General features: G+C 43.8%; 1 protein-coding gene across 1 annotated transcript in view; it reads right to left on the bottom strand.

Moving 5' to 3' along the window:
- Drd3 (dopamine receptor D3) overlaps nt 1–12,194 on the bottom strand; it is a 60,081-nt gene extending 47,887 nt beyond the window's left edge. The window contains exons 1-2 of the mRNA XM_057765535.1: nt 12,066–12,194; nt 3,886–4,189 (exon numbers count right to left, since the gene is read on the bottom strand). Coding sequence (XP_057621518.1) covers nt 3,886–4,189; nt 12,066–12,127 — 366 coding nt within the window. The 5' untranslated portion in view covers nt 12,128–12,194. The remainder of the gene's footprint in view (nt 1–3,885; nt 4,190–12,065) is intronic.
- Nucleotides 12,195–12,396: the final 202 nt, after the last annotated feature.

The following is a 12,396-nucleotide window of genomic DNA, read 5'->3' as shown; positions in this document are numbered from 1 at the left end:
GCCCCTCTGAGTTTCCTGTCATGCATCTCCCGAGGGCACAGGCCTGTGTCTTGGTGAGGAGAATGGCCATTACGACAGTTTAACGGTGCTTCACATTGACCGGCGTTTCTTTTCAGCCATCCCTGGATTCCATTGGGAACCCACGAGAACCCTGAGCTACTGATGTGTTCCTTGGAAGAGGCACAGTTTTAAACTATGCTAAATCAGTGCTGACTGGTGATCAGTTTGGGGGAAATCCTGTGTTGTAAGCCAATCCAACTGAACGCCTCTTGATACTTCCAGAATTTCTGGGGCAATGGATGTCCTCCTTGTGTGGATGGTACAGTGTGCACGTGTGAGGCTTATACTTGTCACTTTGCCTGTGCATGTGGTCTATATGGAAGAAGGTGGAGCAGAAAGAATGGCAGAGAGACGGAGTTGGAACCCTTGGTAGTACGTCTGCAGCCTACGCGGCCACAGGACTCCTTAAGATGGGAGCCAGTTCATTGCACTTACAATTTAAGCTGAGTGTAGCTGAGTTTTCTTTGACTCACAACTAAACATTTCTGGATGCATGTACTTGTAGATCATGCTCCTTAGCTACCAAGATACCCTCTTAGGTGATGACAGTTGAGACTAACGTCAGTCCAGCATAAAGTGTCGCTATCCCCATCTAAATCATGGAAGTTCATGTCTTCGGATGCCCTCTTCTGAGTCGCCCTCATAAAGCGACCCTGCGTTGGGATGACACTCTTTCCAGTGAATTCCCACAGAGGAGTGTTGGATGATAATTTATTGCCCTCTTCATAGCAATTTGTCACCCTCTGTGTTTTCTTTTTAAAAACAAAACTTACATTTTAACTTTTTCTTTTCTGGCCTTGACTAGCGCATGACTCAGTTCTGGCCAGTTAGACTGAAATGCCTTGGGGAGATAATTCAAGCTGAGCTGTTTCAGAACACCCCCCCCCCCACACCATCCCCATCCTTCTTGTGTTGGGTCAGTGACATGATGCTTGAGGCTTTGCCAGCTGCTCTGTCATAGTATAAAGAACTGGGTAGCTTGCCAACACAGCCAAGAGGGCAGATCAAAGGGCATGAACCTTGATGACACCACAGGGCAGCTAATAACACCAACAGCCTGCTTCCTCTAGAGTTCTGGCATGCGACAAAATTGACCCCTTTTGTTTAAGTCACAGCAAGTCAAGCTTTCTGATATCTCCACTAACTCACATGTTACAATGAGAAAGTTGGCCAAGTTTTCTTCAGGAAAGATGACTATTTTAAGTAGACTACAGACTTTGTGAGGCTCCTGGCTCTCAGATAAGTTTTCTTCTTATGTGTCTCCTATCTTCTGAGGGCTCTCAAATCAATTGGCCCTTAGACCAACAGCAGTATCTTCGGTCCACCCCACATCCTTTGCTCTTAGGTGTGAAAGAAATCACTAGACCAGTGCTCAAAGTGCGTCATCTTCAGGACTCATTAATAAGCATACAGTTGGCTTTTCCTGGGACACAATCCTATCATAACTGGATAAAGTTTGATTTAAGTCTCACCCTGGGCTTCGGCAAGACAGACCCTTGACTATTAGAGAAATTCTCTGAGATATTGAATTGCATTGGTCAGACTCTAGTCACTTGAGCTTTGAGCACGTTGGTAAGAGCAGAAACTGGCTTCCAGAACCAACCCATTTCCCAGGGGGTCCTGCCTCGGCTCCACCATGGGTTTAGATGAGTGCTCATTTCATTGACTCTGTGGTGGTTTTCTGAAAACTTCCCTGAACAGTCTGCTGGTGCTTTTTGTTCTCGTTGGTTTTTTTTGGGAAGGAGGATGGCCAAGAGCTCTATCAGAGTTTCTTTTCATGGGGATAACCCACAGATGCCGCTCCAGAGAGTCTGTTAGGGCCTTTGGGGTCAGGTCTCTCATGTTTTTCTCAAGTCCTAGTTGGTTTTTTTTTTTTTTTTTATGTCCAAACATAGATTAGGGACAACACTAATATTGGCAGCTGTGGTTATAAGGGCATCCAGTGCAGAAAAGTCACAATGTCCATTTTCTAAACAAGCATGCATGGAAATGTTCTACTTTGATCCAACCAGACTTCCGGAAGCAATCACAAACAGCTAGCCTGAGAATCCTTCTTTTTGGTCAACATCACTTTATTTATTTATTTATTTAGGAACAGGGTTTCTCTGTGCAGCTTTGGTACCTACCCTGGCTGGACTCAAACTCACAGAGATCCGCCTGCCTTGCCACCCGAGTGCTGGGATTAAAGATGTGCGCTACCACCACCCGACCCTCAAAATCACTTTATTACAGACATCAAATGCCTCATTTTGCTGTAGATAAATGGAAATATTTATGGGAGCAGAACTTCTTTGCCTCCGTTTCTTTCTGGCAATCATCCCTTGGGAGGGTCAAGGAGTCACAGAACTGGGCTGATCAGCAGAGCACAGTTGCTACCAGGAAGCATTGGGTTGCGCTATGTGAAGAGTCTCAGTTTTGGACAGAAATAGAGCATGATTTGAACTCCTCTTTCATTATTATTGACTATCAAATAATAAATGGTTCATCCCCTTTACAGTAAGAAGCATGATTCCAGAAGAGCAAGATACTGCCTCAACGCGAGGAATGACTTGGCGTAATTGGGTTGACAGAAAAGTCAAGATAATTATAAGATCTCTCCCCATCAAGATTATCCTAACTGGGAGGAAGAAATACATATTTCCCCCTCTAGAACTCTCTCAATCAGCCTGCTTGTTTTTCTCCCTTTCCAGTTCTTCCTATACCTGCTCATTTATTTTCCCGTGTGCCCCCTGGTTGCACTCGTAAGTCTAATTTTAGTACCCAGTCACTCTTTAATGCGGGTACTAGCATAGGCAGTCTGTGTTCAAGGCTTTTACTCTCCCGTGATATGTCATACTTAATTAACTGTCACCTTCCCTATTAATATTAACTGAAATATTAATTTGATGAATCTTAATTTCTCTTAATCATAGCATCATTTTGATCCTTCATTGGATATCTCTTTAGAGTGACATTCAGTGCAGAGGAGAAATATTAATAGCATATTAAGGCGTTTAAAACATCTCTTTAATAATTGCATGTTTTCCTGGTAAGGGTATGTGTTCCTTGAACAGATGTAGGCACCCTGATTTCCTTGTTAGCAAATGGATGTTTTGTCTTGATCACCTTCTGACTCTATTTTACACCTTTAAATGAAAATACTTCCAAATTTAAGAAATGTTCCCCCAAAGATTAATTCTCTAGAGCCTGCTGCATTATTGGAGTGGCAAGGGTTTTGTACTATTAATGGAGGCATAGAAAATTTATATTTGAAGGTTTAGCCTGAGCCTTGGGTAGCAGAATCTATGGAAAGCCAGCACCAGGAGGAAAGAGCCAAGCTGAAGGGCAGCTGAAACAGGAAGGAAGGGAGGAAGGAAGGAAGGAAGGAAGGAAGGAAGGAAGGAAGGAAGAAAGGAAGGAAGGAAAGAAAAATGAAAGGAGGGGAGAAAGGAGGGAGGGAGGAAAAGAGAACTGGTCTATTTACTGACCATTCTAATGTTCTTCTCGTTCATTAGAAATTTTTTTCTCCCCCTTGTCCTGTACCAGCATCACAGATGCACAGAATCTGGGTGAAGATGCTAATCAGAACACACTCCACCGATAACACATGGTTGGCACATAGAGTTCTTTTTAGGAACAGCCCCATCTCTCAAGCCCAGGCACAGGCACAGCATCGTTCCCAGCACCCTGGTTCTCATGCGTCTCCTCAAGTGTCAGCTCCCTCGCTGAAGGGAGAACGCCAGAAACTCTCCCTCCCTCCCTGAGCACTCCAAGTTGCCTGAGCACTCCAAGGGGTGTCCTGATCTTTACCCACTCCGGAACAGCATGGCCCGTGAGCCCACTTACCTCCAGGTACACCACCCATGGCATCACCAGCGTGGCCACCAGCAGGTCTGCGACAGCCAGGCTCACCACCAGGTAGTTGGTGGTGGTCTGTAGGGCGCGCTCCCTCAACACAGCTGCGCACACCAGGGCGTTGCCGAACATGATGGCTAGGATGAGCACACAGTAGGACAGGGCATAGTAGGCATGCGGGCGGGCCCGGCTGACCCCTGTGGAGTTCTCTGTCCCACAGGTGGAGTTGATGTGAGTGCTTATCTGGCTCAGAGGTGCCATAGCCCAGATGGAGGAATGTGACTCCAGAATGTCCCTAGGAAAAGACCAAAAGCAATGTGGGTCAAATCAAACTCTTTGAGGCTGGGATATGATATGTAGATGCAGTTTAAAATTTGAATCTACACATATTTATGAAACATTTTCTATATAGCATCAGGCAGTGTGTAAGAACTAGAAATAGGAATAAAACATAGATAAGCAGTCCCTCCCTTACGAAGTGTCTATGGGGGATATAGTCATCAAGATAACTCCTGTTCTATGACGACATGCATTTTGGAAAAAGTAAATTAGAAATGGTCATTGGGGAATGGTTGAGGATAGTGTGTGTGGGGGTGAGCATCTGAAAACAATTTCTAACTGGTATCATCAAGAAGCCTTCGTGGATATATTAGCAATTAAGTCAAAGGTGGGAGAGGCAGAGAACCAACCCAACACAGATACCTGGTAGAGTGTGGTTCCAGCAGAAGGAGCAGGGTGCCTCAAGGAGGCAGGGTGTGGGGTGAGTGGCAGGAAGTCCAGCACAGCTGGAGTCTAAGGAGGCAGCTGTGAAGTGGAGGCTTGTGTGCTCTGAGGGCTTGTGTGGGGGACAGAAAGAATGATGCTTTACTTTGTGTGGGATGCAGCTGCTGCCGTGTGAGAATTCTGGTCATTTCCTAACTCTGGGACCACAGGCGTACTATCCTTTCTGAGCTCCGGTTTTCTCCTCTATAAAATGGAGGAATGATAGGGCCCAAGCCTGTTTCCTAAGATTTTTCACTCCAGGCATTGGTGGAAATAATTCTCAAGGTGGGATGATAGCTCAGGGGCAGTGTACACACGACAGAGCTCTTTGTTTGATTTCAGTCCACAAAGAAAGAACAGAACTGTTTTATTTGTTTCTATTTTTTGAGGAAGGGATCCATCTGTAGCCTGAACGGCTTGGAACAGGATGTGGTCTAGGCCGGCTTCAAACTCAAGGTGATCCTATTGCTTCAGACTCCCAAATGCTGAGATCATAGACATGAGTCACCATGAGTGGCTTATGAAAGAACTGTTTTGTGGGTTAAGACTTTGGAAGTCATGCTCTATACCTCAAATACTGTGCAAGTGCTGTGTTGGCTTTTTTTTCTTATCAGCCTGTTCATCTTAGTTCCTTTTTTTCAAATTTTTAATAAAAACATATTTGTGTGTGTGTGTGTGTGTGTAGGTGAGTATAGTGTAGTGTGTGTGTCTGTGTGTGTGATGTTTGAAACTGTTTATGTGTAAGTGCATGCATTTTCGTGTGTATGTGGAGGCCAGAAGATGATGCTGAACCTCTGTTCTGTCTCTCTTCACCTTATTCCTTTGAGACAGGGTTTTTCTCTCTCTGTGCCTGGAGCTAGGCACAGAGCCAGAAACTCAGAGATCCTTTCGTCTCTGCCCCTCACAGCATACATGGCCACATCCAGCGTCTTATGTGGGTACTAGAATCTGAACTCAGGTCCTGATGCTTATAAAGAAGGTTTTCTTAGCCACCAAGTCATCTCTACAGGCCTCACTTTCCTGGTTTTCTTCCTCCAATCCAATTTACCTCCCCCATCTCTGTTAGCCTCTCATAAATTTCTTAAATAGCCCATTCTCTCTAATATTTTACATAGGGAGTAATGGGTTTTGGAGAGTAGATTATAGGAGAAAATGTTGAGTATTTGAGTTTAGTACAGTGGTTTTTGTATTCATGGGAATTCCACAAGTAGAATTTTATTTGAAAGTTCCTAATCTTAAAACATTAGTTACCATTTGAAAATGTTTAATCTAGTACCCACCAAAATCCATGGTTCAATAATGAGTGATTTCTAATCTCTTTTAACCCAGCTCGATGACCTTGGTTTTTAAACAGGGTGATCAACCACAAAGACATGAGTAATGTATCATAAGTCCTGTGCTTACTATGGTCTTCTAATTCTTTCAGTTTTGCCTTTTAGCATTTGGAAGCCATAGGGACTATCTTATTACCATCCTAATGGGGAAAATAAACCCTCAAATCATGCAGGGTTCAGCCAGTAGTGGTGCAAGCCTTTAATCTCAGCACTTGGGAGGCAGAAGCAGGTGGATCTCTGTGAGTTTCGGGACAGCTTGGTCTATATATAGAGTTCCAGGACAGCTGGAGTTAAATAATGAGACTCTGCCTTAGAAAAAAAAATCAAGGAGGTTTGGGTTCAGAGTGGCAAATACACCTGAATCCATTAGCTTCACCCATGATACCGGATTGTAGGGACCAGACATATAGAAAGGACTTTGGGCTCCGAAAGCTAGATTTCCATGTGTTCATGGGACATGAAAGCCCTCACTCCTGACGAAAAGGCCTGTGTGCAGAGGGTATCAGTGCTTCACAGCCACGTGCTAAAAAGACCTGGAGTCTGTGCCTGCTGTGGGACAATGATCTTGTACCCTGTAAAGATTTGTCACTTGTATTGGTTTAATAAAACATTGATTGGCCAGTAGCAGGCAGGAAGTATAGGTGGGGTAACCAGGTAGGAAGTAGAGGTGGGGCAACTAGAACAGGAGAATTCTGGGAAGAAGAAAGACTCAGTCTGCAGTTTTCATGCAGACACAGGATGTGAGATGAGAATGCTTCGCTGATAAAAGGTACCAAGCCACATGGCTAACACAGACAAGAATTATGGGTTAATTTAAGATGTAAGAGTTAATAAGAAGCCTGAGCTAATAGGCCAACCAGTTTATAATCAATGTAGGTCTCTGTGTGTTTCTTTGGGACTGAATGGCTGCCAGACCAGGCGGGACAGAAACCACTGTCAACATGTGCCCAGGTAAAAGTGTTTTCTACTTCACTCTATGGCCATGCTGGCCTTCTGCCATAGTCTGAATGTTTGTGTGCCCCCAAAACCTGTCTGTTAAAGTCTTAAATCCCCACATGGTGATGGTGTTGAGAGGTGAGAGTTTGGTGGGAGTAGAAGCTGTGGTGGTCAGGGTTTATTCTCAATCTTGCCACCTAGAGCTCTCTTAGAATTAAATGGTTGACTTAATCATGGCTATCATTTACACCTCATTTTGAAACACTTCTGTCTGAAGCAAGTATTAAAATGAACCGATGTTAGAAAAGCGTGACCAACTTGGAACACATTCAGGAAATTACTTAAAAATGTTCTTTATCACAGCACATTGTTTGCAGTCAATATATTTTTAACACATAATAATAATTCTTGGTAATAATTATAATTTCCTCATTATTAGGAGAAGGGCAGCTGCTACCCTGGAGACAGCATGGAGGTTGCCAAGAGCTTTTGGAAAAACACAACACTTTCTGATTGTTCGAGGATATTCTCCCCCTTGGAGGCAGGCTCAGGCCCACAATACCTTTCCTTTCATGGCTGGGCCACCTTCAAGGCAGGGGCCAGCATCTCCTCCCTTTCTGGAGTCTGCAGCTGCTTAATCAAACCCTAGCCTCCTCTCACCTGTCAAGTAAGAAGGAAAAAGCATAAAGCCATGGGATTCTTGCCAGGCTTTGTGCTCCGCCCAGAGGGTTGGCAGCTACCTAATGGAAGGGGAATCTCAGGGGCTCATTGTAAGACAGGCAATCCGCTCTGGCCCTGACGTTGGAAGCACAACCACATGGGTTTCTGGTTTGTGCTTTCACATGGTATGGTTTCCGGTCTTAGATTCCTCTTTGCAGCAGGTGGGTAGACCGTGGTAGTTCCAGAATTCTGGGTGTGAGAGATAAAAGGAATCAGAGATGATGGAGATATGCTGCAGTGCTCCCTGCCTCTTGGCTAATTATTTTCTCCTTGAATTTTTTTCTTCTTAAATGAGATTTTTTTTTTTTTGTAACTCTGAGCTGAGTTGTTTTTCTCCCTCTTTAGCCTTCTGATAGATGTGCTAATGGATAGAGAACTAGTCTCAGGATGAAACTGGGAGTCTGAAGAATTTATTAACTTAATAATCACTCTCCAAATAATTCATAATGATAGGCCAGTTGTTTCATCATCAGACAGAGGATAAATCATGCCCACTTCATAGGATTATTGTGAAGACCAAATGCAATTATATGCTTAAAGCCTCCGCACTATGAACAACTGGGCCAAGAATTCTTTGTTTTGCAGGACGTCTTATGCATTGTTGATGTTTAACAGTGTCCCTGCTCTAGCTACTAGTTGTAATAACCAAAACCTGGACACTGCCCAATCTTAGGTGGGGGAGAGGGCAAAATTTCTCTCCCACTGGAGAAGCATTGCTCCAGTGTAAGACCTAGCTAGCGTGGCTTTTATTGTTAATGGGAAGGTGTGAGAAGGCAAAGGAGAGAAACGGTTACAGCTGCCAATCATCTGATGGACTTGGTGGTTAGGAGACTACTGGTAAAGAGAATGTTAGGAGTTAAGAGTGTGTATGGAAGGTGAGGAAGTAAAGAAGGGAGTCTAAGGAGTTGGCTCAGTTGGGAAGGGCATTTGCTGGGCAAGTTTGAGGATCTCAGTCTGAATCTCTAATAGCCAGGTAAAAAGCTGGGCATCACTGGATGAAGTCATATGTGTGACTGGATAAGGCAGAAGGCTACGGTTTGGTGGCTGTCAGCCTATGTGGCTCCAGATTCATCGAGAGACTCAAGGGAATAAGGCAGAGTGGGCCAGACTAGGACATCTGACATCTTCTGATTTCTGTACCGCATGGCACACATGTGTGCTCATATATTGCAGATACCATGGGGCAGGATGGGGTAGTCAAAGGCCAGAAGAATACGGCTAGCTCCGACCTCTTAAGACATACTACATACAACATTGCTTATGAATTTTAAGAAGATTGAATTTCATATAAAGTATTGGTTCATTCTGGTCTTTTTGGTGTGTCCTAGCCTTTTTAGGATGCCTGTGTGATCTAATTGAAAAGCCAGAAAGGCAGAATGGACAAGCACTTGTTATCCAGGACACATCCTGCTTTGCTGATATTCGGCTCCTTGGGGCACCCAGACATTCAGCCCACAGAGTGTCACTAAGAGAACTATTTAACACGAGCAGCATGAGGACAATACTAGATAGCATGCTGAAGTGGATGAAGGAAAGACCACGAGGCCTCAACCCTACACAAAGAGCTATAGGCCACTAAGAAATGCTGAGAGCTAGAGAAATAGTCTTCTCCAGGGAAGAAAGAGCACACCAATTGCTTATCCAATACCAAATGGTCAGCCCTGAAATCGCACATGCAAGAAACATGATACAGACCGAGCAGGTTTATGTAGAGAAGTGTAGATGTGAATACATGTACATAGATGCATAGAACAATAATCAGTGAAAAGAGAGGCTGGGAAGTTTGGAGAGAGAAAGAGAAGTGGGAGGGGCCAGAGGGAGTAAAGGGTAGTGGGAAATGATGCATTTATATTATAATCTCAAAAATAAAAGAAATGCTTTAAAAAAGGACCTATATGATTTAACTATTTGTTCCTTCTCCTTAAAGAGATTGAAGTAATAAAACCACAAATATAATAAAACCCAGACCCCTTGAGTATTTAGCCTCCTTCCAAACTCCAGCACTTCTGGGGTATTTCTTGTGCCAGGCAGACACTAATACTTCCCAGGCGACATCCGTTACTGTTTACAGTGTCTCCCCAGGGAAGACGTGGGCCTCTTCCTTTAAAGTATTGAAACAGAGACACAGAGAGGGTCAGCAACTTTCTCAAGCTCATACAGTGTGACTCTCTGTCTGGTCTCCACAGAATGAGTCTCTCCTCCGTCACATCCCCTCCGGCGTGACTTTCTCTCACCACACACCCATGGCAATGGGGCAGAATGACCATGGAGCAAAACCTTCAGAACCCTCACACCCAGGAAAGGCCACAAGGCTATACACACAGAAGAGGGGCATCCCTCCCAAACCAGGAGAAAATGAATTCTTGTTTGTGTTCCTTTTCCTGCAAACAATTGCACTGTGTATGGTGTGCACCAGCCTTTGCCAGGGCTTCTCAGGTTGAAAACTCACAACTGACTATGTCTATATGGTACAAATTGATGCTGGGAGTCATTCCTAGGTTGAGGTGGGGTTTCTCCAAGCCAGAATGAACTAGAGGCTTCCATGACATATTTTCCGTTATGGTCCAGGTCCCTGACCTCTATCATCTTTTTACTAACAAACACATTGATCTCCAGTGTCCAGTTTTTCCAGTCTTTGCTTCAACTCAGACTTTCCAATTGCCGGCTAAAATGAATAATTCTAACAGCTAACATTCATAAGCTTTATCATACTGAAGTTTCCTGACAATATGAAGAATAAGGTAAGTGTTATTCTCAACCCCATTCTAGAAGATGATGAGAATGCCTCACACAGAGATTCATTTCTAGCTGAGACCTAAACCAGTGAATGGCGGAGTTGATTTAACCCAAGACTCGAGTCCAGAACTTCTGTTCCGAAGTCCTCCACAATGGAGGTGAAGCAGACAAACCTGGAGCGGGAAACAATGTGAAGATATTGCTTGTTCAGAGGAGCTTCTGCACATCTTGTTACCCAGCTTTTCAAAGTCAGTGCAGGTGTGCACTGCTCACAGAGCCGGTGGGAGGTATATTGTCATCGTTATTAGAGATAGTCTTTAGCATTTCTATGGCGCTTTATTCTTGCAAATTGCTGTCTAATTCACTTTGTAATGAAAATTCACAAGTGCTTTGAAGTATATAGTGTATTTATAGATTTGGATATATTTACCCTGTTGGTACATATGCAGAGGACAAGCCATGCTTGGTTTTACTGAGATCCATTAGCTAGCATAATACAGTTCTTTTCTTTTGCTCGTTGAACCTGACCAATAAAGCATGCTTACTTTCCCTGACAGTCTTCCAAAACAGATTATGTTGTCATTCTAACCAGAGATAAAATGGGGAAATACAGTAGACCAAGTAGCTAATAAGAAAGTATTAATTGATAGTAGACGTCAGTGCATTAGAAATCAAATCTAATACTGGGTAGATTCTGGCTGATATTTGACATATTGATTATTCAATTGTAAGGAGCCTTCTACTAGGATATTATCAGTGTTTTCTTTACTTGTCACCCTTGTCCATCATTAGCCATGCAGATCCTTGAAAACATTCAAGTCTGCATAAACAAGTGTCTGAGCAGGAAAATCTCACATCGCCTGTCCTTCTTTTGAACTCTGCAAGGTTCCAAGGCTAGACCCAACAGCTGTCTCTTATACATGCCCAAAGGCAGACAGTTTGCTGACCTTGTAGTGTCAGTAAACAAAGGGCTTAACCTGCAAAGTGCGAACGGGCGGGCACGCAGAGCCTGTTTAGAATCCGAGTTCCACTTTGCTATTGCTACATGATTGTTTGTGCACGCATTGATATGGCATCTAGTTAGATTGAACTAGATACAGTAAGTGGCACGGGTGCCTAATTGCATGAACTCTGTGGCCCCAATAAGCCATGGTAAGAAATGGAAGTCCCACAGTTACACCACAAGCCCTCAAAATCAGACACCGTCATTGGCAAAAACACACAGTCATGCTTTCAAGAATTACATATCTGTTGGGATAATTGCATTCTGACTTGGAAGCAGCTTGACTTTAAATAGATTGAAAACAGTGTCTCTGAACCCTGGGTCCTGCATTCAGGGTGCCGAACTGGGGAGTTTAAAATACCAGACTCTGACAATTAAGTAAAAAAGACCCTTAAAAGGACGACAGTCAACTTCCCTGCAACTCCTAGGAATAATGACAGGTTTTTATTTTCCGTCTTTTATGGATGCCTTGATATAGATTCTAGGACACAGTTGGGGTGGGGGTGGGGTAAAAAAAAAAGCTCCAACCACTTAATGAAATAAACACGCTTCCTCGGGGTTTCATGTTTTAAACCTAGAGTAGCTCGGAGATTTAATGCATATTCTTAGAGAACCAAAGAATTCCAAGCTAATAAAATAATCTTCCACTAAATTAGAAATGAAAAGAAAAATTCACTTACCCTGAAAATTTCTTCTGGTGTCTGGAGACTGTGGAGTTTAGCCCCTCAGTTCCTGAAGCCATGTACTAACAGCAGACAACGCTGAAGCAAAGCAAACTTTGCCTTTCCCGGGACACAGAAACTATGGAGTCGTTTCCATACAGAAAGAAAACCACCTGGTTTTGCCTCTGAGGTGGAAATTACTTGTGAACAACTCTTGCAGCGTTTCTACCAGACCTCACGGCAGGTTTCATAGGTGCCTTCTGAAGGCACCAGTGTTCCCTAGAGGATCTGGGAGGGACCCCACTGAACGTTGTTTGGGTTAGCAGCTCAGAGCTCTGTCCTTGGTGCT

The sequence above is a fragment of the Chionomys nivalis genome, chromosome 3, assembly GCF_950005125.1.
Source record: "Chionomys nivalis chromosome 3, mChiNiv1.1, whole genome shotgun sequence".
Classification (NCBI taxonomy): Eukaryota; Metazoa; Chordata; class Mammalia; order Rodentia; family Cricetidae; genus Chionomys; species Chionomys nivalis.
Note: the sequence above shows the minus strand (reverse complement) of the source record. Positions and strands in the feature narration are given on the sequence as shown.